General features: G+C 39.1%; 1 protein-coding gene across 6 annotated transcripts in view; it reads left to right on the top strand.

Annotated features, from left to right (window-relative positions):
* Positions 1-26,860, top strand: part of SHLD2 (shieldin complex subunit 2) — a 120,061-nt gene that overhangs the window by 74,589 nt on the left and 18,612 nt on the right. For 4 of the 6 annotated variants that reach the window (XM_030571306.1, XM_030571304.1, XM_030571303.1 and 1 more), the window contains exons 2-6: positions 6,467-6,608; positions 11,142-13,801; positions 16,009-16,116; positions 16,845-17,039; positions 22,480-22,614. In XM_030571306.1, coding sequence (XP_030427166.1) covers positions 12,175-13,801; positions 16,009-16,116; positions 16,845-17,039; positions 22,480-22,614 — 2,065 coding nt within the window. In that variant the 5' untranslated portion in view covers positions 6,467-6,608; positions 11,142-12,174. Of the gene's footprint in view, positions 1-6,233; positions 6,385-6,466; positions 6,609-8,404; positions 8,512-11,141; positions 13,802-16,008; positions 16,117-16,844; positions 17,040-22,479; positions 22,615-26,860 lie in introns of those variants that run through there. The other 2 variants (XM_030571307.1, XM_030571305.1) reach the window with 2 other exon arrangements.

The following is a 26,860-nucleotide window of genomic DNA, read 5'->3' on the forward strand; positions in this document are numbered from 1 at the left end:
CTCTGAAAATATCCAAATGTAAGCTATTTTCAGGGAATAATTAGTCAAAATCAATTAGCCCGTTGTAGGCGAAAACAAAATGCAGAGCAGAAATTGAGAAACTCCTGGTCCTGATCCTGTCGACACTTACATGCTTAACATCAAGCACCTGAGTAGTCCCATTGAACTACTTCCCATTCAGTAAGCTATTGTAATGGTAAAATCACTGTATGAAGGAGTTATGAAGAAGAAATAAAGGAGTATCTCACAGCTTTAAACTCTAGGCTCTGTTTTCTGAATTGACCTTTTAGAACAGGGGTAGGCGAACTTTGGTTCTTGGGCCGCATCTGGCCCATCAGAACTTTTAATCCAGACCTCAAACTCCTGCCGGGGAGCAGGGTCAGGGGCTTCCCCTGCTGTGCATGTGCTATGGCTTCATGCAGCTCCCGGAAGCAGCAGTATGTTCCTCCCTCTGGCTCCTACGCATAGGGGCAGTCGGGGCTCTGCTTGCTGCCCTCATCCCAAGTATCGTCCCCGCAGCTCCCACTGGCCAGGAACTGCAGCTGATGGGAGCTGCAGCAGTGGCATCTGGGAACAGGGCAGCGTGCAGAGCCATCTGGTCGTGCCTTCACTTAGGAGCCAGAGGGAGGACATGCTGTTGCTTCTGGGAGTGGAGAGGGTGGCACCTGTGGACAGGGCAGTTCACAGAACCGCCTGGCCGCACCTCTGCGTAGTACCTGGAGGGTGGACATGCTGCTGCTTCTGGGAGCTGCTTGAGGTAAGCGCTGTCCAGAGCCTGCACCTCTGACCTCCTCCTGTGCCCCAGCCCCTTGCCCCAGCCCTGATCCGCTCCTGCCGTCAGAACCCTTTGGTCCCAGCCCAGAGCACCTTCCTGCACCCAAAACTCCTCATCCTCAGCCCAGAGCCCACACCCCCAGCTGGAGCCCAAACCCTTCTGCACCCGAACCCCCAGCCCAGAACCCCCTCCCACACTCCAAAGCTACCTCAGCCCCAGCCCGGAGGCCCCCCCCCCACATTTTGAACCCCTCATTTCTGGCCTCACCCTGGAATCTGCACCCCCAGCCCAGAGCCTGTACCCTCTCCCACATCCTAACCCTTGCCTCAGCTCGGAGCTTCTCCCATACTCTGAACCCCTCTGCTCTACCTCCAGCCTGCAGCCCCCTCCTGCACTCCAAACTCCTCATCCCTGGCCCCACCCCAGACAAGCCATGACATTGGGATAAGGAAAAAAGAAGGACGAGGATGACAAAAAGAAGTCATACAGTTCTCTTATGTGTGCACAGCTTTTTTTTTAATTATTCCTTACCATCTCTAACTGTGACTGCTACTCAACAGACCATCTGAAATCATCTTATTTTTCTGGACCCCCACTTAGTGGTGGGACTGGATTCTCTTCCAAGCACTGCCCATATGAGACTTGACTTAGTATATTGTGCAGATGTTCAATATGATCACATATATGATCTTACCTGGCATTCTTGTACATGTCTCTCCATGTGAGGGCTCAGTGTCCCTGCTGGGCTCCTGGGCTTGGCTTTTTACTGATTTGGTGGGGACACAAAGTGGTGATACGCTCCCTAGCTTACCTCACTTGTGATGCCAACATGAGCAGTCACTGTAGATCTTCATAACATGATCCTTCGTCGCCTTTCTTCTTTGAATTAACGAGCAGTTACCAATGTTGATATTTAAAGGATTATCATTGGCATCTGAATGCTTATTGAAATGAATGGGGCAGATGTGACAGTCTGTGCAGATTACATCATTCAGCATTTCCCATTCTGCAAATGCAGGGAAAAGTCCGTGCATTGGTTACACTTGTTTCACATTTTTGAGGCTGTCTCAGCAGTCACAACAGCTGGAGACTTATTTTTTGGTAAATGCTTTGATTCTGGAGAACATTAAAAAGGTGCCAATATGTCATGCACCTGTGTACCAGTGCAATCCAAGCCCTGATCCCACTGAGACAAATCCCATAGTCATCTCTGACCCCTTCGTTCCCATTGTGATTTTCCTTGTAGCTGACACATTACCTGACCAACCTTATATTCTTTAGCTACCTAGGGCAGATTATTTTTCACCACAGACTCTAAACCCTACTTTGAACTGAACTTGAAAGAGGCCAATGGAACTTTAGTTCGGTCTTATCTTTATTTAAACTGAAGATGGGAAAGGCCTGGAATAGTGAAATGAACAAAAAATAAAAGCACTGCCACCCTTTACAACTGCAGGGGAAATTCTAATTTATTTATAAGGCACTAAACATACAGGGCCATATCCTCAGCTGGGTTCAATCTGCATAGCTCCTTTTAAATATAATGGAACTACTCAAGTTAGTAACTGTCATCCTGAGTAAAGTGGTTCACAATCTGGCTCTTACCTATTGCCATCACAGAATACCAAACCAAAGATTCAAGTGCAATAACATATTATTGAATGAGAACAATTAAGCTTTATACACTACATGAATCTATTCCTATTATCTCTTTTGGTACATTTCCATCAGCCTTTTATTTACCAATTGAACAAATGAGTGACCACACTGGGTCAGACCAAAGGTCCATCTAGCCCAGTATCCTGTCTTCCGACAGTGGCAAATGCCAGGTGCCCCAAAGGGAACGAACAGAACAGGTAATCATCAAATGGTCCATCATCCCCTGTCACCCATTCCCAGCTTCTGGCAAACAGAGGCTAGGGATATCATTCTGTTTTATAGATATATATTGAAACTATCATCTGAGGTGGAATTGTAGTCTTTTTTTTTTTTCTAAATAGGGAAATAATCCTGAATCAACATTGGAGCTGTGGCTTTTTTTTCCAGAGACTTAAAGGGAGTTAGGCACCTTACTCACATTACATTTCAGCTTGAGTCAGACCCCTTTGAAGGTTTCAGTCTTATGTGTGATGATTAATGTACTAGCTTTAGTGGATGCAAAGACACATTGTTTGGTAAGGGATATTAACTTGTAAATTCATTTAATGATGTTTAGCATCTATTTAAAACTATAGATATTTAAAACTGCCTTGAATATTGTGTTAGGCAAATCACACATTTTTTCAAATGCTAATAAATGACATTGGCATAGTGGGTTGGAGAAAAACTTATTAATGTGCTCTACCAGATTTGATATGATTAGTTGCAGTGCATTGCAAATGCAAAACTTGCTGATGCAGCTAGTTGTGCTTTAATAGATCATTGACCTGTCAATCAGACTCTGCCCACTTCAGAGATAAGAAGCTATGTTTCCATTGGTCTCTGAGTATGGCACCCTTCTGCAAATTGAGAAATGGTGTAATCATTAACAGGAGTAATGGATGTGAGCATTCAGGTTTTGGCTAGTTTCTCTGAGTTTCAAGTCCTATTATCTTTGTGTGATTAACTCTTTAAGCTATGTGTGCGTGACCAAATGTGTTGTAAATAGGCATTAGTTCTATGAGAGTGGTATGTCAGCAGGTACTCAGGTGGCTTTTTGATCATTTTAAAGGTCTGCAGTCTTAATAAGAAATTCTGATTAGTTTCTTTTTTTCAGACTTGTTTCTTTGAGTGCAAAACATGTAAAGACAGAGAAAGCACCGCGGTAATGAAACTTATTGAAGTAAATAAGTGATAGAACTACCTACCAAAGAGAGCTGTTTTAAAGAGCCATCACTCATACTCAGATTTATAGAGAGATTTTTCCAGAACCTCATTAAAATATTACATATTTTTCCATATAAATACTGATTATGAAGAGCTATTCAGTGTTGTCAAAGTTCAGTGCATTTGACCTAGTAAATCACGTGGGTATTGCCAAAGCATATTGCCTTATTGTGGCATCATCAGATGAATCAGGGAGTAGACCAAAAGCTGATAAAGCTTTCTCTTAACTTTCCAAAGCTCAAAAGAACATAAGAAAAATCGCAGTGCAGAAAGCTTGAAACAAGGGGAATTAATTTCTTTACCTTGCACAATAATTTCTGTAACCTCTCCTCCTTAATTTTGTTTGTGATGTAATTTATTTACTGCAGAAAAAGTATGCGGATACAAGGTTCATGTAGTATAGAGGTAGATGTTAATGTAAATTGAGGCTAAAAAGTTATGCTTTCATACAGGAGAATACCTGAATTTACATGTAGATATTTTGCTTTATCAGCAAAGATGAGAGAAAAAGAAATGGAGAAGAAATATGACAGTTTAATGAGAAGTTGTTAAAGCATTCCATCCAGTTTAATGAGAGTTTGCCAGCCCATATTGGAGATTTCTGATGTTTTGAAAACTGCTCTGTCATTTAATAAGAACCAGACATCTTAAAATCAATGCTATATGTTTACATTGCTGTATGCAGAATGTATGCAAAAATTATTCTGAATACATTTTCATTTACCAAAAAATTGTTTCAAAATAGATGACTTGCTAAGTAAATGACGTCTTCATACAAATAACATTTTGTTTCTATATTAAAAGTTGACAAAAATCATCAGATTGCAGTCTCATTTAATCCCCTTCAGTGAAAGTATTTAATGAAATGTCACAAGGTGCCCCTAGGCCTGTACAGTACCTGTATGATATTACACCCTGCCAACATTCTGAGTTCCCCCCCACCTCCTGCCCCATCTGTAGCTGGCAGATCTTTCTCTGCTTGACAGTATTTTGGTATTGCAGTAAACAAGTCACCATTTAATACCTTTTTGTTTATATAAGGCATGTGTACATTGCTAGCTCATGTAATATCTCAGGCATTAATGCAAAAACAGTAGTCTTAAGAAGAGAACATGTTAAAATGGCTTTGAAAATATTGTAGTCACATATTTATGTAGTGCCTCGCACCAAAGTGGATCCCAAGACAGAGGCCACTCTCTGCTTGTGTGTGTCTATACACATACAGACACATGCATAGATGACTATCACTTTTCCTGGGTATACATATAGATGACTATCACTTTTCCCAGTTCTGAAATCCTTTGGGAGGAATTAAAGCAACTTTCAATATCAACCAGTCTTTTCTTCCCTCCATTTTCCAGTGCTCTGATATACCCGACTTCCTTTGCCATGTGTATACTTCACTTCTTTTTTTCTCAGGTATCCCAAACCCTATAGGTACACACTTATGAACAGCAAGCACAGTTACTGTAAACAAAACATGGAGCTATTCAACCTACAGCAAACATAAAAGGAAAAAATCATATTATTATAAACCTCATCCTCCCTTCCCCATGTTTATTTTTATCATTTGTTTTGTTGTGTCTAAATTGTAAGTTTTTTGGGGACAAGAACCATGTCTCCTTTTTTCCCCTAAAGTTCTATGGGTATGTCTACACTACCCATCGGATCGAGCCAGCGGGGGTCGATTTATCGCGTCTAGTGTGGACATGATAAATCGACCCCCGAGCCCTCTCCCGTCGACTCTTGTACTCCACTGCCATGAGAGGCCCAGGCAGAGTTGACGGGGGAGCGGCAGCAGTCGACTCACTGCAGTGAAGACACTGCAGTGAGTAGGTCTAAGTATGTCGATTTCAGCTGCTTTATTCACGTAGCTGAAGTTGCATAACTTAGATCAATCTCCCCCTACCCCCGCTCCCCCCTCTGTGTAGACCAGGCCTTAGATAACACTATGCAAAATCAAGAAAGAATGTTTCATCCAGTTGAATTGTCAGGGGAGATTTAGATTTAGATAGGTAGAGTGTAATTACCTATGTTAGAATTTGGTAAAATCCATGCTATGGAACCTTTAAAGACATGTCTGCCAGGACTTCAGTTTTACATCTAATCTAAAATACCAGTATATACTAGGATAAACGGCCATACATACAGTTCGTGTTCTCATGTATTAACAAAGAGGAGCTAACGTTGAGCTTCTTTAGTTTTACCTTTTGCAGTTTTATTCTCATATGTTGATGCAGTTTTTTTTATGGAAACTAAAGATAGTAGTGCCTGGGAATTAAAAACAAATCTAGTTCCCATGTTTTTAATCATAGCCAAACTTACAAAATAAAAGAACTGCATATGTTTGACTGTAATTCTCCACCAATGTTTTTCCTTCAACAGTACAGTTAATTGATCAAGTCTGTGTGATTGTAGTTGAGCACAATCATCTTGCAGACAGAGTATGCATGAAACATGGTATTCGGCACACTGCTGGAAATAGTGTAAAACAACACCACATTTCTACGATATATTTCTTTTTCATACTTGAAATTAATGCTGAAAATTATGTATTTATCCCTTTAATTAAATGATTTTTTTTGTTTCTCAGCTAAACACTGCAGAAAGCTGCTTTAGACTGCCATGTGAATCCCTACAAAGTATTTACAGAAAACAGCAGCTGGGTTTTCATTTTAACTATGATGACTTTACATTTTGGTGACATTTTTAAATGACAGTTTACCTTCAGATATGAATATGTGGTGAGATATGTCTTGCAGTGTTGATTTGTAAACAAGTCACTCTCTAAGCACAGTACCTGATCTAATAATCCCATCTCTCCAGAGACCAGATTGTCCCACTGATGTCCTCATCAAGATTTGTCAAGGACTGGTGGACACACAATTGTTCGGTGGACACTATCTCAAAATCACAATCCACTGGCCTATTTTTTCCTAGAAGCTTACCCTGCGGAACGGTGAAACAGGTAAGAGAACTGAATAAGAGAACTTTGATTCATACACATTTCATTCAATCTTTTTCTCTTGAGGTAGATGACAGTATTGGAACTACAGTACAGTCTTTTCACCAAACTTTCCTGAGGTATATAGTTTAGTTTCCACAGATATGACAGGAACATGTTTACATATTTCTTACATACAAAAATTTACAAAGATTTTAAAGACTTTGCACTTCAGGGACATACATTTTTGAAGCACAGCCTTTCTTTCCTTCTGTCTGTGCCTTTGATTCTATAAAGATTTAAAGATTATTTTTCATCCTACTCTTCAAGATATTAAATTTGTTAAATTTAGAAGTCATCCTACTTAATGCTGCATCCAAAGATTAGGTTATAATCACAAGATAACTGATATCCCTTTTTGTCTCCTTAATGTTTCCTTGGTCTCTTTCAAGCCGAATTTACAGCTTGTCTACATCAGAAAATTATTCTGGAATAAGCTAGTAATAGTTATTCCGTGAAAACTTCTCCATGTAAACAAGCCCTAAGTCTTTTTTCAGGCTGCTCTAGCTGCTTGGAACAACCTCCCTTTTCCCATGTGACCAGCATCTGCACCTTCTCCCAAACTTTCCTTGGAAACCCATTTTGTTAGGCTTCCTTTCCATCACCAATCACCTCTGATTATATTTGATCCCACCCTCTTGCCTTGTCTTTTGTTTGTTTTGCAGCAGGACATTTTAGATTTGAAAACTCTCACAGAAAAGGACTTATATAAGTTTGTGGTGTTGTAAAATATTCGTCTCATCTGTGACAATAAAGTAATTAATAAAAGAATCCTGGGGGGTGATAACACAGGAATAGCCTATACAAGAGCTAAAAATTAAATTACTTCTTAATTTTTCTTCATACAAGTATCTAGACCAAGATACCTTAAGTGGAAATAAAAGTTCCAGGAAATAGTAGTTTCGCTATTCCATCTGGCCCCCCTAAAAAATATGCAGGTCTTAAATCCCTGAAAATTCTAGGACCAGATGGGTTAAATACTAGAAAGGACCCTAGAAATAGAAGGCTAAAGAGATCATTTTAAGACATCCTTGGGGGCACTGAATGAAGTAAAGATGTAACTCAATCTTTAAGAGGCTAAGGAGGAGCTAGGACATTGTCAACAGAAAATCTGACCTCAGTGGTAGATAGGATGATGGAGATATTCTTAAGGAAAGTGATCTTATAACATTTGAAGAAATTACATGATCAAATAGAAATCAGCAGGGTTTTCTAAAGTATAAATTGTGTCTGACAAATCTGGTAGCTTTTTTGAGGGGTGGGGAGGTGTTCTTAAGGCGTACTTGTCACTGCACACTACACTGGCCGACATACTTATATATAAAGGAAGCAAGTACAGCAGAGAAGACCCAGATTTTGAGTTGGTCAGAAGTTGGTGAGGTGACCTGAAGCTGATAATAAGTGCAAAATGTTTGGGGTCAGCAAGGAGAAAAATAACAAGTGGAGTGCCACATGAATCTATATTAGGAGTACACATGCTGCACACACAGTGAATGACCTATAGGGCATGATCTGATATCTCAGATTGCAGACAGAACTAAACTGAGTAGACCAACTGATATATAGGAAAGTATCTGATCAAAGAAGACTTAGAGAGAGGAAAATTACTGTAATTTTTACAGAAAGTGTGAGCTGTTCTACATTCCTAAGTGACTCCATCTCCTATCTCAAAGTGAGCATACCTTGAACTCCACTATGGGCACCCTGGCACTGATGTGCTACAGCTGTTTTTACAGATTCTCATGAATGTTTTTCCCCAGATACGGTGTTCTAGGGATGCATGAGCTCATAAATAAGGTAGAGGGACTCGAGGCTTCATTTGCTTCCCAGTTTGGACAAGAACACTTTGTCATAACTGAGAAAGAAGGTACGACTATTTGGCAAACACACTTATTCTAAAGGAAATGGTTGGAAATACTATTTTCAACATGTCTAATTTGAAGCGTGGGAGGGATGACCATGTATAGGGGGCTTGGAATATCCTACTTTAAGGAAGTATCTGGAAAATGTCTGACATTCAGCGAAATCTGGCCCTGTCCAAAGGCAAAGCATCTGCTCTTCAGAAGTATTTTTATGAGATCCAAAGATAAGTCGTTTTTGTAAGGGATGATTTAGCAGGGTTCAAAGGAAAGAGCTTATTAGAAGCAGGAAAATCATTTCAATCTCCCTTTCATTTCAGAGGTAGAATTCTAACAAGAGCCTCCTGGATGTCCAGATACCTTTTTCTAGCTCAATGATTCTCAAAACTTTTGTACTGGTGACCCCTTTCACATAGCAAGCTTTTGAGTATAACTCACCTCCTTATAAATTAAAAACACTTTTTAGTATATTTAACACCATTATAAATGCTGGAGGCAAAGTGGGGATTAAGGTGGAGGCTGACAGCTTGTGACCCCTCCACATAATAACCTCACAACCTTCTGAGGGATCCCAACCCCCAGTTTGAAAACCTCTGGCTGCTTTATCTCTGCACCCTGGTGTCTTGGCTGGTACAATATGATGCTAATACATCAGGACTCCTTCTATTTGGGTCAGGAACTGGGGGCATTGGAAAGCTGGTGCTTTTAATAGTAAGGGAAAGGAATAACATTTGTCAACAGAAACACACCCTAGTAAATGGTATTGGAAATACAAATCGTAAAAGAAGATGCTGGTCTTCATTTTGACAGGATAGGTACTGCAGAAGGGAGGCATGAGTGTGCTATGGTATTTTAAAGAGGATTAAAAGTATGCAGGAAAAACTACAGCCTGCAACACAAAGGTGAAAATAATGGAAAGAAATGTATGGGCTAATACCTGGGACGCAGTAGTCATAGACCATAAAAAGAGAATGAAGCTGTTATTCTGTGAACAAGCACAGTATTAATGGTGTCAATTGATCACAGTTAACTGAAGCAATTAATGCAAAACAAATTAACTAGATTAAAAAATTTAGTCACAATTAATCAGTTTGAATCGCACTGTTAAACAATAATTGAATACCAATTTAAATGTATCCTGAATATGGTTGGATTTTTTACAACATTTTCAAATACATTAATTTCAATTACAAAACAGAATACAAAATGTACAGTGCTCACGTTATGCTATTATTTTTTATTACAAATATTTGCATTGTAAAAAGATAAAAGAAATAGTATTTTTCAATTCACCTCATACAAGTACTATAAATGCAATCTCTACCATGAAAGTGCAACTTACAAATGTAAAATTAATTTTTATATAATTGCGCTCAAAAACAAAACAATGTAAAACTTCAGAGCCTACAAGTCCACTCAGTTCTACTTCTTGTTCAGCCAATCACTAAGATAAACAAGTTTGTACATTTATAGGCGATAATGGTGCCCGCTTCTTATTTACAATGCCACCTGCAAGTGAGAACAGGCATTTGCATGGTACTGTTGTAGCTGGTGTTGCCAGGAATTTACGTGCCCGATATGCTAAATATTTGTATGTTCCTTCATCCTTCAGCCACCGTTCCGGAGGACATGCTTCCATGCTGATAATGATCATTAAAAAATAACATGTTAATTAAATTTGTGACTGAACTCCTTGGAGGAGAATTGTATGTATCCTGCTCTATGGCTTTGTCCGCATTCTGTCATATATTTCACATTATGGCAATCTTGGATGATGATGCAGTATATGTTGTTAGATTTAAGAACACTTTCACTGCAGATTTGACAAAACACAAGGAAGGTACCAATATGCAATTTCTAAAGATAACTGCAGCACTCGATCCAAGGTTTAAGAATCTGAAGTGCCTTCCAATATCTCTGAGGGATGAGGTGTGGAACATGCTGTCAGAAGTCTTGAGAGCAACACTCTGATGCGGAACTACAGAACCCAAACCATCAAAAAAGAAAATCAACCTTCTGTGGTGGCATCTGACTCAGATGATGCAAATGAAGGTGCGTTGTTCCACACTGCTTTGGATCACAATTATGTAGAACCCACCTGTTCTCAGTTTTAGGTGACATAAATAAGCAGGCAGAATGGTCTATAAATGTAAAAAAACTTGTTTGTCTTAGTGATTGGCTGAACAAGAAGTAGGACTGAATGGACTTCTAGGCTCTAAAGTTTTACACTGTTTTATTTTTTAATGCTGTTACATTAAAAACTACGATCAGAGAACATTATTAAGGTTGAAAAGTCAAGCACTAAAAAGTTAGGGAAGTCCAGAACCGAGGTTGCCTTTGCAACCTTAATTCAGCCTCTGTATGTGTATGCATTATAATAAAGTCTTTAACTACATAATCCTATACTATTTTTTTTCAGCTTGTGAAATAGCACAAGTCTCTGTATCACAGAACTATTATACGGCCTTTCTCTGTTTTCTTTTATGAATTTTGTGAATGTGAAGTTTGTCATAGGGTTTGGCGACCCCTAATGGGCAATTAAGAAACTGACTGTATTAAATAAATGAAACTGATAAAGAAAAAAATCATTTTTTTTTTCATCGCAGTGTTTAAATGTTTTCCTCTCTTTTATCTGCAGCTGGATCAAATTTCTGAACGTCCTTCGTGTGATTTTATGCTTGCGGCTTCAACAGGATTCACAGTTCCATGACTTCCAAAACATTTAGACAGAAATAAGTAGATGTTTACACTTTTCTGAAATTCCATATTAGTCAGCTGTCTTTGGCAGTATCAGGATTAGGGTATTATTCCAACATACAGTTCAATTTCAAGACTTATAGCATAGATGAAAAATCAGAGTTCTTTTTTACAAACTGTTTGTTTAAGATGGACACACTGTTGTTAATTTGGAGAAAAGACTAGTAACTTCCTAGGCAGTGTGTCATTGCTTACATGAATAACAGCTGCTATTGAAACAATTACTCAAATATAGTGTCGGGTTTTTTAGTGTGTATTGAAAAAGTATTAGAAATTCTGCAATAACTTTACCTGCTTTGATAAAATAGTCATATAAGCAATGTCATTTTTATGTTAAAGTAGCAAGCTTTTCAATTTGAAAGTAATTTTTAAAACCAGATTTAACCCTTTTAATTACTTATTTATTTGAGAATTCCCCCTCTTCTCCTCCCCCCCGCAATAACATGAAATCAACTGGTAATCATGCATTAAGAAATTTCTAATATGGGTATTTATTTCTGCCAATATAAAATGAAAGTGTAAATAACCAGTTCATGTTAAATTGTTTTAAGTAGTAGATGATGATGATATTTTAATCTTCACAGAAATAAAGGAGGTTTAGCTTCCTGGGAATTTGTTCAGGACTGTTCAGTTTTTCTTTGTTTGCACAGAAAATTTACATATGTTTCATAGTGACATGTATCAAAATGAAAAATGTAGCTTAATTATCACTGTAGTTCTATATACAGCTGTATATAACTTGTTCCAATTTCTCTATATTATCAATCTGTGACTATTCAAAAATATAAAATGGTGGTATTTATAGCTTTAGCCAGTTAATTTATTAAAACACAATATTTATCTGTATGAATTAATTATTTGAAAATTTAACATGACTATCAGGAAAATAAGTTAATGAAGTTTTGTGGCATTTTATGTTAAAATTTGAAATTTTGTATTGCACAAAATTATATTTTCTCCAAAAAAAAAATACAAAAAACATGTCTGGAAGATCCCAAATCCATATTTTTTTGGGAGCACCTATCATTCAAACCCTGCTGAAGGTGTCAGAGGAACAAAGTGTTTTGGTAGCCACTACTGAAACGTGGAAAGAACTCCACCTTTCATCTGACAAACATGCCTTCCATCTTTTTGCTGGAAAATGCAAAAGCATGGATCATGTGGAACATCAGGCACCAGACCCTAGAGACCCAACTGTTCACACAAAAGATCATTTCTCTGTGAACTCTGAAATGGGGAGGTTTGGAGTGGCAGAAGATTATTTAACATCATGTGTACCTGTAGTTGGAGAGATGGAAACTCATGGCAGTACATGGAAGAGGATTGGTGATGCCTATGGTTATCAAATATCTGGAGATAGAGACACATGCAAAAATATGAGTCAAGTTGAGTATCAACAGCTTCCTCATATATTTACAAAAACAGATGGACAATGTACAAAATCCTCAAATGACTGTTTTCCAAACCTCTCTGAAAAAGGTGTCAGCCATCTGGAAGATAAGTGCTGTGATATTTCTGATTTGGTTTCCAGTACTAAACAGATTAGCATAGATTTAAGGTCTATGGGAAAAGAAGATGTTCCATCAGACAATCATAGTGTCCATCATGAACATCTTAGTCAGTACCTGGAAATGTGTTTTCCCAAAATAGCAGAGGAGTCAAATACAAAAAAAACACTGCATGAGTGTTCAGACTTAGCGATATCAACAGACACTGAATTTCTTAGTATAATGACATCAAGTCAAGTTGCCATTCTTGCACAAAAGCACTTTAAAGAACAGAATAAAATGCAGAAAGGAGCCATGAAACTAAAGGGAATAGAAGCAGGAAAAAAATATAGAGAAAATAATCAAGTAGTTTTAAATGAATCTTTCCAGACTAATTTTGTTGTCGGAGAATGCACTAATGTGGCAGAGACTGACCAGCAACAAGAGTCTGCAAACTCCCTTGAACTTTTCAGTTCGGAGAGTGCTGAGAACATTATCTGTCTGGAGTCTACAAGAAGGGAAACAAGTTCTCTGGAAAATGCAGAGGACTCTCAAGAACTTGTCAGTGTTGCTGATGAACACCTGCTGAATGAGATCCATACTGACCCACTGAACACGGGACTATTGTGCTCCCAACTACATAATTATTATAAAGGCTCTTCTAAAAGAGCCCGAACATCTGAAGATGCCCTAAGTATTTCTTACGCTACAGTTAAAACTCAGCAGACATCAAAGAGATCTAAAATGATTTGTTCTCCAACCAATCCTGAAACAAAAGTGGCTCAAGAGATGTTTTGGAAACTTCAGAAGAATCTATTGCTACTTAAAAACTGCTGCTGCAAGAGCCAGAAGTACAGTGTTTTGGTCACAGTGGTACATCCTTGTCATGTCAAAGAAATACAAATAAAGTCAAGACCAAAATCTTCCTCTAAAGTTCCCATAGCAACTATTGTAGTTATTGACCAGTCAGAAATAGAGAGGAAGGTTGTGCTGTGGCGGGCTGCTGCATTTTGGTCACTCACAGTGTTTCCTGGAGATATTGTACTACTTACAGGTAAAAACTCCTCCATTTTTAATGTTTGTTCTTTAAAAGTTTACCCTTTTAAAACATTTTCTATGTCTGATGTAGAATAATTTATGAAGAGAGACTTGCAATCATTAGTTTATTCACTGAAAATTATCTAAATTATCCTGCCACTTAAAAAGCAACAAATTGTGATTTATGGAAGCGGGAACTTTACATTATTATACAAATACATATTGATTCTTTGATCTCCAGCATGCACCATGAAGAAGAGCAATATATTGACCTTGAAATATTGCAGTAGGTCAAGTCAAGTATATTGTGTGTATGTAATCTATCTAGCCAATGAGCATTTATAAAGCAGCTATCACTGTGGCATCTAGTTGCTGCACGTACATCATAGAAACATTGGGATCTCTCCAGAAGGAACAAGGTGTTCAGTGTTTTGCATTTTCATTTAATAGTTCTGCTTTTGAGATCCTTATTTGGATTTCTTCTGTCGTAGCTCTTTATCACTGGTAGTCATGTACCAAACAATTATAACTGTTGTGGCAAATCCCAGAAAGAGAAGCAGTCCTTGTCAGTTTTGGCCTATGCCATTAAGCGCTTTGTACATCGATATTATAAACTTGAATTGGATATTCAGTGCATGGGGAGCCGCTGTAGATTGCAGAGCATTGGCATAAATTGCTCTGTTTGGTTCATCCAGCTGAGGACAAGTTTAATTAAGATTGATGACCGCTTCTTATTATACTTGCTATCTCCTGGAACTCTTTAGTTACACTTGGGATCAAATTCATCCCTGGTGTAAGAAGATGCGACCCAGAGGGAGCTACATCTGCTTAAGATATGGCTGGATTTGGCCAAAATAAAGCAAAAAAAGGAAGGAGGATGTGGAACTTTAGAACAGTCATCTTCCCCATCCAATCAACTTTACAATACATTTAAAAGAGATTCCAGGATGTTGTATCTACCCAGCCTATCTCATTTCATATAGTACGATAAAAGTCCTAAACTGTTTCTGTATCTGAAAGTGTGAAAGTAATCCAGAATCTTTCAAGATCTGAACAAAATCCTCACTGCTATAGGGTTTCATAATCTGACCATTTATTCCTTGAAGGTGATCTAGAATTATTCCTATGATCAAATCCCACTTTTATCTAGTTATCCCTACTTTTATGTAGGCTCTTATACTGTGCCAAAGATTGATATCTGAACCTCTAAGAATTCAACATGAGAAGTAATTGTGATTTTTTCCCCCCTGACATTTCAACAAAATTGTTTCTAATATTGATTAGTCTCCATTATCTCTTGCTTGTTGTGCCTTTTTCAGTCAAAGTTTTGAATGTTTAAATTCTGTTTGTTGTATAGTTTTAACTTTTTTACTATTGCTTAGGTGCTGTGGTATTATGTGTTATATAAAAACTGAAAGTAAAGATAGCTCCTCCTGCCCCTTTCCTCTTTTTGTTTACCTTATCTCATCCAAAGTATTTTTAAGACAGCCTACCACTGCCTGCCTCAGACAGGCTATATGAGTCAATAAGAAACTGTTAGTCTACCTGCCTTGCTGTTTGGAAATCATACTTGGTAAATGTAATTCCGTTGCACAGTGTGTCTTTATGAAATACATGGTGTTGGACTGTTAAATATCATACAGTAGAGGATGACTACCATTGAGAAGACTTGATAAAGCAGTGCTTTTATTGGTTCTTTGTGAATTCTGAAAATTATTCATTTTAAAATTAGGCTGTTGTAAAAAGATAGCCTCTTCTAAAAACACTCTTCAGCCACAAGCTAGTGCTCCAGTCCTGCTAGCTGCTCTGCATGGACTATGCAGAGTTCCAGTGAAGTAAATAGGTTTCTGCATATACATAGGTTTGTGCCTGCATAGAACAACTTTGCAGGCTCAGGTCCTACAAATATATTTAAAGCCAAAATAACAGTTTGGCTGCATCTTTCAAGGTCAGCCCCAGACCACTGTTTAGATAGCACATAAAAGGAAAGTAGCCTACCAGAGTAGTGGAGAAGGCCACTGGCAAGACAGGAACAGCAGGCAGGCCATAATACATTAGAAAAGACCAAGGAAATAGGTGGAGCAACTTAAACATTAGAGTAGTGAAATAAGATTTCAGATTCAGAGCTAAAGTCACTTTAAAGATTTCCAATGCTGAAGTACGACCTCTATTTACATCAACCATTAATGTGCTGTGGATTGATGTCTGCTTTCTTTGTTGCAGATGTCACTGTGTATGAGAACCATTGGTATGGCGAAATGATGCTGCAGTCAACATTTACCAGTCAGTTATTTAATCTGGGGAGCTGCTCAGCTATCGATCCCAAAGAATGTGAGACTGCAATATGTGCATAAGCGAGTCTTTATAGTTTATCTAATTCTCAACTTCACTAGATTTGCATTCAAAGAAGAGAATTGTTTACAGATTAAGTCACCTATTTTCAAGATTTTATTTTAAAAGAAAATTGGCTGTTTTAAAAAATCTTTTTATTGTTGTTTGGATTTTCCCTGCAAAGGTAAACATCTAAAGTGTGCAGAACACTAGAAAGTGAACTGTAAAGAGCAATCCTGGACTTGTTAGCCAGATGGACTATGTGACACAATTGAGTATTCATCATACAAAGCAAACATTTACAGAACTATCTGAGTTCCCTGTACTTAGAATAAGAAATAACTGCCATATTTCAGATGCAGCTCTTTAGTAAATGCTGACCTTTTAATGAGGACCACTTTATATGATTCTGTATCAGTGTAAGAGCTGTTCTTGTTTTCTTACTAATTTTGGGTGCATTTAAAGCAACACATGTTTTGTTGTGCTGAAATTCTGTCAAATAATGAAGTATGGTTAGTTGGGTTTTTTTTAAATGGCAAATAAAAAAGTTTTAATGTCAAGTCTGAATCAAATGATAAACTGTTTATGATGATATTTCCAGGCTCTGCCCTGGTTCAGAATTATTTCTTTTCAGTTCAAACGCTCACTAGTCAGATTATAATACATTTCTTGGCCAAAAAAAGAAAAAGGGTCAGATTATTTTTTCCTTTTCTTTTCTTTTTTTCAAGTTTCCCATGTTGTAGATGTTGATGTTCTCCAAGATTTATTGGCATATGTGTCTTCAAACTTTGCCTACTTCAGAGATCTCCCACACAGACAACCACAGAAGTTGGATCGCATACAGCATGTCCAACTAGACCAACTTCAGCCAGATACATTGGTGCATTCAGTACTAAAACTTGTCAGCATCACTATACTAACAGGTAAGTGGACTTGTTTGTTAGAGCTTAAGTGACACAAGTTCATGATTATGTTGCAAGCCCAGATACCTTGCCAATATGCTAAAATGTAGTTAAATCCTGCTCCACAAACCACATTTTTAAATGACAGTAAATTTTAGAGAATTTTTTTCTAACTTTTTAAAAATCACCAGTTAAATTTTAGATGATGTTTTCTTTTTCCCACCCTATACCTCCATATTCTGCTCTGGTCACCCAGAGTGGCCAGGCTTTGCTTTCTGTCATAACTGTGTTCCAGCACAAAAGATGATTGTTGTATCAATGAAAGTTGTTCTCCCCTCTGAATTCAATTCAGCATGAAATCCCCAACAGCTGATTGTTGGGGGGGGGGGGGGGCGGAGGGGGAACCTGAAAACTGCTAGTTGACTGGAAAGGGGGTCTGACCCCAGGAACCCATAAATGCCAACTGGTAGAAGGCACATCATACCATAACGCACATCAGGCCTGACACACTCATTGCCCGAACTCATTGTTGTCATAATGTATATCTGAAAGGTGTTATGTAAGGTATCGTATGCAAATTGGTAACATGCTGGTCATTAATATTACTGCATGACATGTGTACAGGTGGTATATAAAGAATTATAGATGTATGCTGGAAACATTCTTATAAAGGAGTTTGGCAGGCAGTGTATAAGCCCAGCCTGTCATAAACAGAAGAATGTTGTTTTGTCTGCTTGATTGTGTCTCCAATGTAAATTGAGCAAGATGTGACCAGAAACAATGGAAGAACGTTTATGTAGAAGGTAAAGAAAGCCATCAAACTAGCAAATGGGTGAGATGACCACTTAAAGATCATGATGGGGGATGGAGAGTGTACCATCAGGAAGCTGTCCTCGCTCTTGAAACAAAGGCAGTGGAATTATGGAAATTATAAACAAAACCAGAAAGCCATTTTGTTGTCATCACCAGAGAAACACAAGAGGTCAGAGCTCTTGAAATCTGAGAGAGGTGAATCTTACAACTAACGGGGTTGAAGTCTCTGGAGATTGACTGTAGGTGATAAAGCTACTTGGACAAGGATCATAACTTGCTGAAGTTAGGTTTTAGTCACTAGAAAGCATGTTTTGTTTGTAACCTTTTCAGTCTTTTTCACTTTTACTTGAAATGACTCAAACCTGTGTTCTTTGTTAATAAACTTAGTTTTGTACTGAAACAGGAATATCTCAGTGCTGGTGTATTGAAGTATAAGTCTTCTGGTAACCTAAGAGGCTTTTCTGTGGTCTGTCTCTTTGGAGGCAGAGATCTTAATAACTTCTGTGAAAATCTAGTGGACATTGCAGGAAGCTGTCTCTGGGGAAATTGGAAACTGGTGTTCACTAATTGTTAGTGAACAGTATTTGGACTGGCGGAGTCCCAAGGAGTTTGCTGGCAAGGCTGACTAGCTGGTGTGGTAGGGAGCTAACACATAACTTAGCAGCAGCAAAACTCACTCTTGCTGAGACAGAGCAGTAACACGGTGGCTCCCAGTTCTGGGTAACATGAGCAAGACATAACAGGGTCAAGTGTGAGCATGACTTGACAGAGGGAAAGGGAAGCTGGTAGCATTTTGCCTAGAGCAGAGAAGATAGCCTTTGTTTTCTCTAAGGAGTCCTAGTCTGGGATCACTGGCGTAAGCTGGCTCCTTCTTTCAGTGAAAGCAGTAGTAGTGTCCCTTTCACCTGTTTCTCCTACTTCCCCACACTGTTACCTGTAACTGTCAATATCGTCTTTATTCTCCTACAGATTGAACTTTCTAAAGGTGGAATTCTCCATGATGGATGCTTGCATATACTGTACATACATCTCAACAGTTATATTTTGAATATAATTTGCTATTGGAGAAATATGTTAAGTATTTGTGAGAAACACTGAATGTAGGTTTAAAGCCCTAAACTATGTCAGAATACTGAAAGAACTGGCACATGAGATTGCTAATCTCATAACAAGGATTTTTAATAATTCTCTCTGTTGGAAGAAAGTACCATGTGACTGAGGAATAGCTAACGTCATGCCTATATTTAAGAAAGGGACGGGGGAAAGTGATCCCAGCAATTACTACCTAGTTCAGACTAACAGATCTGTATGCAAGGCTTTAGAACAAATTATGAGGGGAAAGGATAATTACATTAATTGAGGTAAATGGTAAAGGAGATAGATATAATTTAACATGGATTTATCATAGGTAGCTCATGCCAGAACTGTTCGTTCATTCTTTGAGATAACTGATTTTTTAGACAAGGGAAATGCAGTAGATCTAATAATGTACTTGGACTTCTTTAAAGCTGTTGACACAGTATGAGAAATGACTAGTTAAATCAGAGAAGGTGGGAGTTAGTACTGTACAAGAATTGTAGGCTGGATAAGGAACCGGCTAAAGGGCAGAAGGCAACGGGTTGTGGTAAAAGGTGAAAGGTAAAAGAATTGTAGGGAGATTACTAGGATCAGTAATCTAGGGCCCAATCTTACTCATTATTTTATCAATGACCTTGATATTAAAAAAAAGAGTATACTAATGAAATTTACTGATGATACAAAGTTGGGAGTGATCATCAATACAGAGGCGGATCAGAATATTATACAGGAAGATCTGGATAACCTTGAAGACCGGAGTGACTGTAATGGGATGAAATTCAATAGTACAAAGTGTGGTGTCATGCAGTTAGGGTCTAATAATAAGAATTTCTGCTACATGTGTGGGCTAATCATCTGGAAGTGACGGAGGAGGTGAGAGAATGGTGTGTATAGGTTGATTACAGAATAACTGAGCCACCAATGTGGTGCTACTGCAAAAAAAGTAAATGCAGACCTGGGATTATCAGGCAAGGTGTTTCTAGTAGAGAGAGAGCGAGAGAAATATTAATTTAAAAAATTGTATAAGGCACTGTTAAGACCTCATTTTGAATACTCTGTACAATTCTGGTTGTCCATGTTCAAGAAAGATGAATTCAAACTTGAATAGTGCTGAGAAGAGCTATTAGGATGATTGGAGGAATGGAAGTCTATCTTATGAGAGGATACTAGATGAGTTTGGCTTGTTCAACCTATCAAAAAGAAGGGGAGTAAACAGTAGGGAGGGAGGGTGAAGATCCATTTAAGCAAAAGGGCAGTGTTGACACAAGAAGAAATAGGTATAAACTGGCTATGAACAAATTCAGTCTGGAAATTAGAAGGGGAGAACTATCAGGAGTGAAGTTCTGGAAGAGCATCCCATAGGAGTGTGGGGGAAAGCAACTTCATTTTGAGAGAGCTGGACAAATTTCTGAGTGTGATTTTTATGACTAGTTTTGTTTTGTGATGGTTGGGTGCAGTGATGGTCCTGGAGCTCACTTCCAGTTTGTCTTATGTTCCTAAAATCCCGTGCTTCAAGGCTTTAGCCAGCCACCTGCAGGGATTCCCCTTCCCCCTTCCTCCAGTATATTTTGTTTTGTTTTGTTCTCTTTCATCTGAAGTATTAGAGATGGCAATGGGCCACTGGAATAGGTGGGACCAGTGTTCCGATGTGTAACCAGACATTCTCACCCTTACATGTTTGTTCCCGGTTTCTGCTCAGATGCTCAGCATCTAACTGATCACATGTAAGGGACTGGGAAGGAATTTTCCCCCAGTTCAGATTGACAGTGACATTGAGGGTTTCTGGCCTTCCTTTGCACTTTGTGTGGGGGATGGAGGGGTAGGGAGGGATGTCACTTGCCAGGATTATCTGGATATACCCCTCTACCCCGATATAATGCTACCCACTATAACACAAATTCGGATATAACACGGTAAAACAGTGCACCAGGGGGACGGGGCTGGGTGCTCCGGCGGATCAAAGCAAGTTCGATTATAATGCAGTAAGATTTTTTGACTCCCGAGGACAGCATTATATCGGGGTAGAGGTGTATTTCACTTAATCAGTGTATTGCCATTATGGTGGCCTCGGGCATTGGTGCTCCTTGGTCCGTCCTATTCTCTCCCTGTGGCACGTAATAGTTTGGTTTTCTGTGGACTGTAATATTTTGGTCATTGGATTTTGATGTGTGGGTACTGGTTGGTGTTGATGACCTGTGATATACAGCAGGCCAGGCTAGATGATCTGGTGATCCCTTCTGCCCTGATACTCTAGGACTCTAAGTGACTTCAAGAATGAAGAGATGAACAGGGCTCTTATAATTAATACATTCAAGATTTACCACTGTTATCTCTTTCCATCTGTTTGTACACACAACAATAATTCCTGTTTTGAGTGAAAATAGAAAAATGTTTCTCTTTGAGAAAGCAGCTTAACTATTACAGCATTTTTTTTCTAGCTTTGACTTAAAGCTTGATCCTGAGACATGCTGAATGCCCTCTTATCCCATTGATGTCAATCTGAGGGTGCTCAGTGCTTATCAAGATCATTGCCATAAATGTTTGGGGCAATATTTTAAAAAGTCTTAGTATTCAGCACCTACCATTAAAGCACCTAAATAGTGGCTCTGTTTTCAAAAGTGCATCTCACCTGTTGTTCTCAATGGAAGTCTCCTATTTCTCTGACTCACAAAGTACTTGAGTCAGTGTCGCCAGGAGTTGACTTCTTGACAAACTCCTGTGCACTGTGCTGCACAGGAACAGACTCCCTGCATTCCAGGTCGCAACACCATTTGGCCCGGTCACTCCTCCATCCAGATGGTGGGGTGACTGGGCTAAATTTGAGTGGTGGTGTGACCCTGAGCACCACGTCACAATGCCGCTCACTGAAATTTGGCTTGATTGCAACCCCCTCTGTACAGAGTTAGGTCCAATTTCAGTGCCATTGTGACCAAAAAACTGAAGTAATGCTCTGGCAGCCGCTGTACTGATATAGTATGGGACCACTGCTTAAAAGTGGTCAGGCCTTTCCCCCAACCCTCTATGGCTCTGACTTATTGAACTTGAGCAAGTGCCAAAAATGTGGGAGTAGGGCAAAACATCTGCTGCCCCCTCCCCACTCCTCCCTAATTGGTGCTGTGGGTTCACAGGTATTTTCAGCCAGTGCGTAAGCAGGGTTTGTTTTCATGGATTTGATTCCATATTCACAGCAGGGCCAACTGGAGCATTTTTGCTAGTCCTGCAAAATATGCCACCATCCACCTTAATGCCCAAACTCTCCCCCCTCCAAAAAGACTCTGGTCCCCCCCTTGCAATAATAAATATTAACTGACTCTTGTCCACCATTATCACTTGCTGGAGGATTCTCTGCAGCGTGAGGTCTTCAAACCACAATTTGAGGACTTTATTAACTCAAACATAGGTAGGGATTTGTTACAGGAGTGGATGGGTGGGATTCTGTGGCCTGCATTGTGCAGGAGGTCAGACTAAATGATCATAATGGTCCCTTCTGACCTTAAAGTCTTTAAGTCTATGTACGTTTTAAATAAGTATTTCTGTAAAATCACAGTGATATCATTTAAAACCTTTTCAGAGTCTGTATACAGTTACAAAGGAGAAAAGCAAAGAAAAATTATTCTAACTGTGGAACAGATCAGAGATCAGCACTTTCTGATGGTATTATGGGGAGCAGGGGCAGCCTGGTGTCCTCAACTTCAAAGGAAAAAGGGTAAGTATAAATAAACTCTTTGTATGTATTATCCAGGTGAATGATTAATATATGTAATCTGCAGTCATAGTAAAGGTCAAGAGAAGACCGAGAAAAGGTAGCATGAGAACCGTGTTTTGCCTGATGCTTTTAACTGTATTAAAACATTCATTTAGTAAATATTTTTATTCAGTGGGTAAATGTCCCTCAGTCCTATTGTGGCAATGTACTGGAGGTTTTTAGAAGTTTTAACAATTCCCACCACACTACACTATCTTCTGTTATGCAAGTTGGCTCAGAAATTTCAGCTTGCTTCATCCACTTTTTCTGGAACACCAGTGAGAGTTTTAAATTGCTGTTTAAGGGTTTAGCAGTGGTTTCATAATGCTTTATCTATATTTTCATATATCAGAATCTCACAGGGCTTTACAGATGTTAGTCTAGCTTTGACTTAGAGGTTGATCCTGAGAAATGCTCAGTACCTACCAAGATTATTGCCATAAATGTTTGGGGCAAGATTTAAAAAAGACATCACTTCAGTGAGGTGCAATATTACATGCATTTTTACAAATGGAGAAACTGAAATACGTAAAGGTTAAGAAACTTGCCCAAGTCACATGGTGAATCTATAGTCGAGCTAGAAATAGATCCTGGAAATTCTGACTACTGCTTCTCCTGCTCTAATCTCTGGAGCACACGCTCTTTCAAAACTCAAGTAGCTGCAGGTAGAGCTAAAGCAATAAGACACAAAAAATAATAATGGGAAGAGAGTAGACTACCAGCAGAAGATGAGCATTAAGCTGATGAAACCTTCATGACCTTTATTTTTTGGTATTTTGTAATAAGAAGGGAATAGGACATGTGAATACTGTCCAAAAGAAATAAAGAATTTATGGGAGATTAACATGAGGTGAAATCCTGGACCCATTGGAGGCAATGGCAAAACTCCTGTAAGTTCCTTACAGAACTGAGAGAGGTGAAGTATTAACTGTTAAATAATATGGGAGATCACTGAAAAATTTCTTGACACTACAGTATGTGCTGCAGCAAGTTAAATAGTTACAATGGATAATCAAGCCATAAGATACTATGCTATAATAAAGACTTTGTTGTTTGATACCTTCAGTGGACGATAGCAGGAAATTCTAATAACATATAACCATGTATAGGATTATAATAACTGTTTTAACTGTGCCAGAGAGCTTGTAATTTATTCTCCAGTTAGTGTTCTATGAATCTAGCAATTCACATATTTTAATCATTAAAAGACTATATCTAAAATGCAAGATAAAAGACTGATTTCTCAACTGTCCAAATACCCATCACTGATAGACAAGCCATGAACATTTGATCCCAGCAAGACAGCCAAGAAAAGTCCACGTCATGCCAAACAAGTGTATAGGTCACAACAGTTAATTGGCATGATTGGGTCACAGGAAGAGAGCACATGATGGTCATTCTTGCTAGAAGACAAAAACAGCTAGGCATGTGATGGCCATGTGTATAGAAGGTTAAACTTTACATAGTAGTCTTGATAAGTAGGATGAGGAATTGCAGGTTTTTTTATACTTCTCTGGAAAGACAGAAGGATATTTAGTGATATTAATAACTCTATATTGAAACATCAAAGCAAATTCTTTTAACAAAGAGGTACAGTTATTTTCACCTCTCACTGAAGTTGTAAAGAAAACACTCATACTCTGCCACTAAAAACTGTTCCAGTTCTATAGACTTTGTAATAGCATCAGGTAGTACAGACTCTATTATCTATATTACTCTGATCTGGCTGAGGTTACCAAACATGATGGCTTGAATGATGAAATACTTTTCTGTAGGCCAACAGTCTTTGGAGAGCAGAGCAGGCCTAGTAACATAGGGTGAAATCCTGGACCCATTGAAGGCATTGGCTAATTCCCTTTAAAGACAAGATTTCGCCCATGAAGATTTTACAACTAAAAATGTATTCCCTGTGTTCCTAAAAAATTAATTTGCGACGCATACTAGATAAGGTTGTGTCAAAATATTGCAGTCCTGACTAATGTATGTAAGCACCTCATCCTGACTAAGTAGCAATATGCAGTTTATGTCAAAATCGTAGCACAAGTAGAGAATTTACTGCTGATACAAAATAAGCTTTTATGAGGCCAAAGAAATAAATGTAACGTTAAAAAAAAAAAAAAAAAAAAAAGGCAGTGCTCCCTGCTAAGTTGACTGAATGTCTTCCATGCAGGAGCGGCGCTAGGGTTTCTGACGCCCTAGGCGAATGGCCATTTCGCCGCCCCCCGCGGGTCTGGTGGACCTACCGCAGTCATGCCGGTGGACGGTCCGCTGCTGGAAAGGCTCCGGTGGAGCTGCCGCAGTGATGCCGGTGGGTGGTCCGTTGGTCTAAAGGCTGCGGTGGACCTGCCACAGGCATGACTGCGGTAGGTCTGCCGGAGCCTTTAGACCAGCGCACCGTCTGCCAAAATGACTGCGGCAGCTCCACTGGAGCCTTTCCAGCAGCGGACCGTCTGCCGGCATGACTGCAGTAGGTCCACTGGACCCATGTGCTGCCCCCCTGGCAAAATAGCGCCCCCCAAAAAATCTGGCGCCCTAGGCCATTGCCTAGGTCGCCTAAATGGTAGCACCGGCCCTGCTTCCATGCTTTTAAGAAGGACATGAAAATTAATATCTGAGAGCAATAGTTATTACAACAATTATTTTTATACTGTCCTGGAAAGAATACAGCAAGAGCTACTAGGATGATCCTAGCATTTAGGAAAAGTGAAGGTCTCTCTGTTAGAGAAAAGCCAATGTGGGTTAACTGAAGCAATAGAGAAAATTGTTATGAAACAGTTTGGAAAAGTGAAAAAGATCAATGCTCACATTAGTGAGGAGTATTAAAAGCCATAGAGAACAATCTAAAAATTGAGAATACCAACAGAATTGTTTTTCCCCAAAGAGTCGTAGCGCTGGGGACTCTTAGTGTACAAGTTGCCAGATGAGATCATAAAAGCAAATAGTTTAAAAGAGATTATAAGAGCTAGATAGTCTAGGCTAGAGAGACAGTGACCAAGCACACAGCGAATGGTGAAATGAGCATGGCAGATCTGATCGAAAGCCCATGGAAGTCTGTGGAAAGATTCTCATTAACTTTAATGGGTTTACAGTCTTCAGTGCTTGTTGAGCCAATTTCAGGCAGCTTTTTTATCAATTCCTTTTTTTAGGGTAGGAAGGGGTAGTGTATTTTCTCAACCATAGTAAAGTGATTTTTAAAAAAAATCAATTTAACATGTGAAAATTGCTTTCTCTAGAAACAGCTTTTCAGATGATTTACTGAAAAGAAATTAAATTGTATGGCAGTCATGGTAAGGATCCATGTGATATTTTTCAAGACACCTAAAATACAATTCTGCATAATTGTGGTATCTGCATTAACCTGCTCTAACCCAATGTACATAGTGATAAGACAGGAATTTCTTCAGCTTGATCCAGAAAAAGAGTGAAAAGGCAAACACAAAGTGGCTTGCTTCAGCCAGAGGAATGCAGTCTGCAGCATTACTTCTGGGCAGTATAGTTTGTCCAAGGCCTTGCCTACACTATAGGGGAAATTTGATCTAAGCTGCACAATTTGTGTTACGTGAATAGCGTAACTCAAATCGATGTAGCTTAGATCTACTTACCGCAGGATCCACACTGTGTGATGTCGACAGGAGACACTCTCTTATTGACTCCCTGTACTCTTCTCAATCCGGTGGAGTATATGAGTTGACGGGAGAGCAATCTGTGGTTTATTTTAATGAGTCTAGTGAAGACCCACTAACTCAACCACTGATGCGTCGATCTCCACTCCTCAATCCCCTGGTAAGTGTAGACCCTGAGGGCTGTTCTACACTACACAGGTTGACAGTGGCAGTTTATATAATATATAAACTTATCTCATAGAGCTGGAAGGGACCACGAAAGGTGATCAAGTCCAGCCCCAAGAACTGATTTTGCCCTGGATCCCTAAATGGCCCCTTCAAGGATTGAATTCACAACTCTGGGTTTAACAGGCCAATGCTCAAACTACTGAGCTATTCCCCCCTCCATTATGTCGACCAAATTATGTCCGTGTCTACACTACAGCCTTCCTCCTACCAATGTAAGTGCCCTACCATGCTGACATCGTAACTCCACCTTCACAAGAGGCATAAGGCTTATGTTGGTGTAGTTAGAGTGGAAGGAGTGTCTGTGTAGATACTGTGTACTTTACATCGGCTGTCTTGTCAATTTCATGGCAGGAGCC

Source organism: Gopherus evgoodei, chromosome 7 (genome assembly GCF_007399415.2).
Source record: "Gopherus evgoodei ecotype Sinaloan lineage chromosome 7, rGopEvg1_v1.p, whole genome shotgun sequence".
Taxonomy (NCBI): domain Eukaryota; kingdom Metazoa; phylum Chordata; order Testudines; family Testudinidae; genus Gopherus; species Gopherus evgoodei.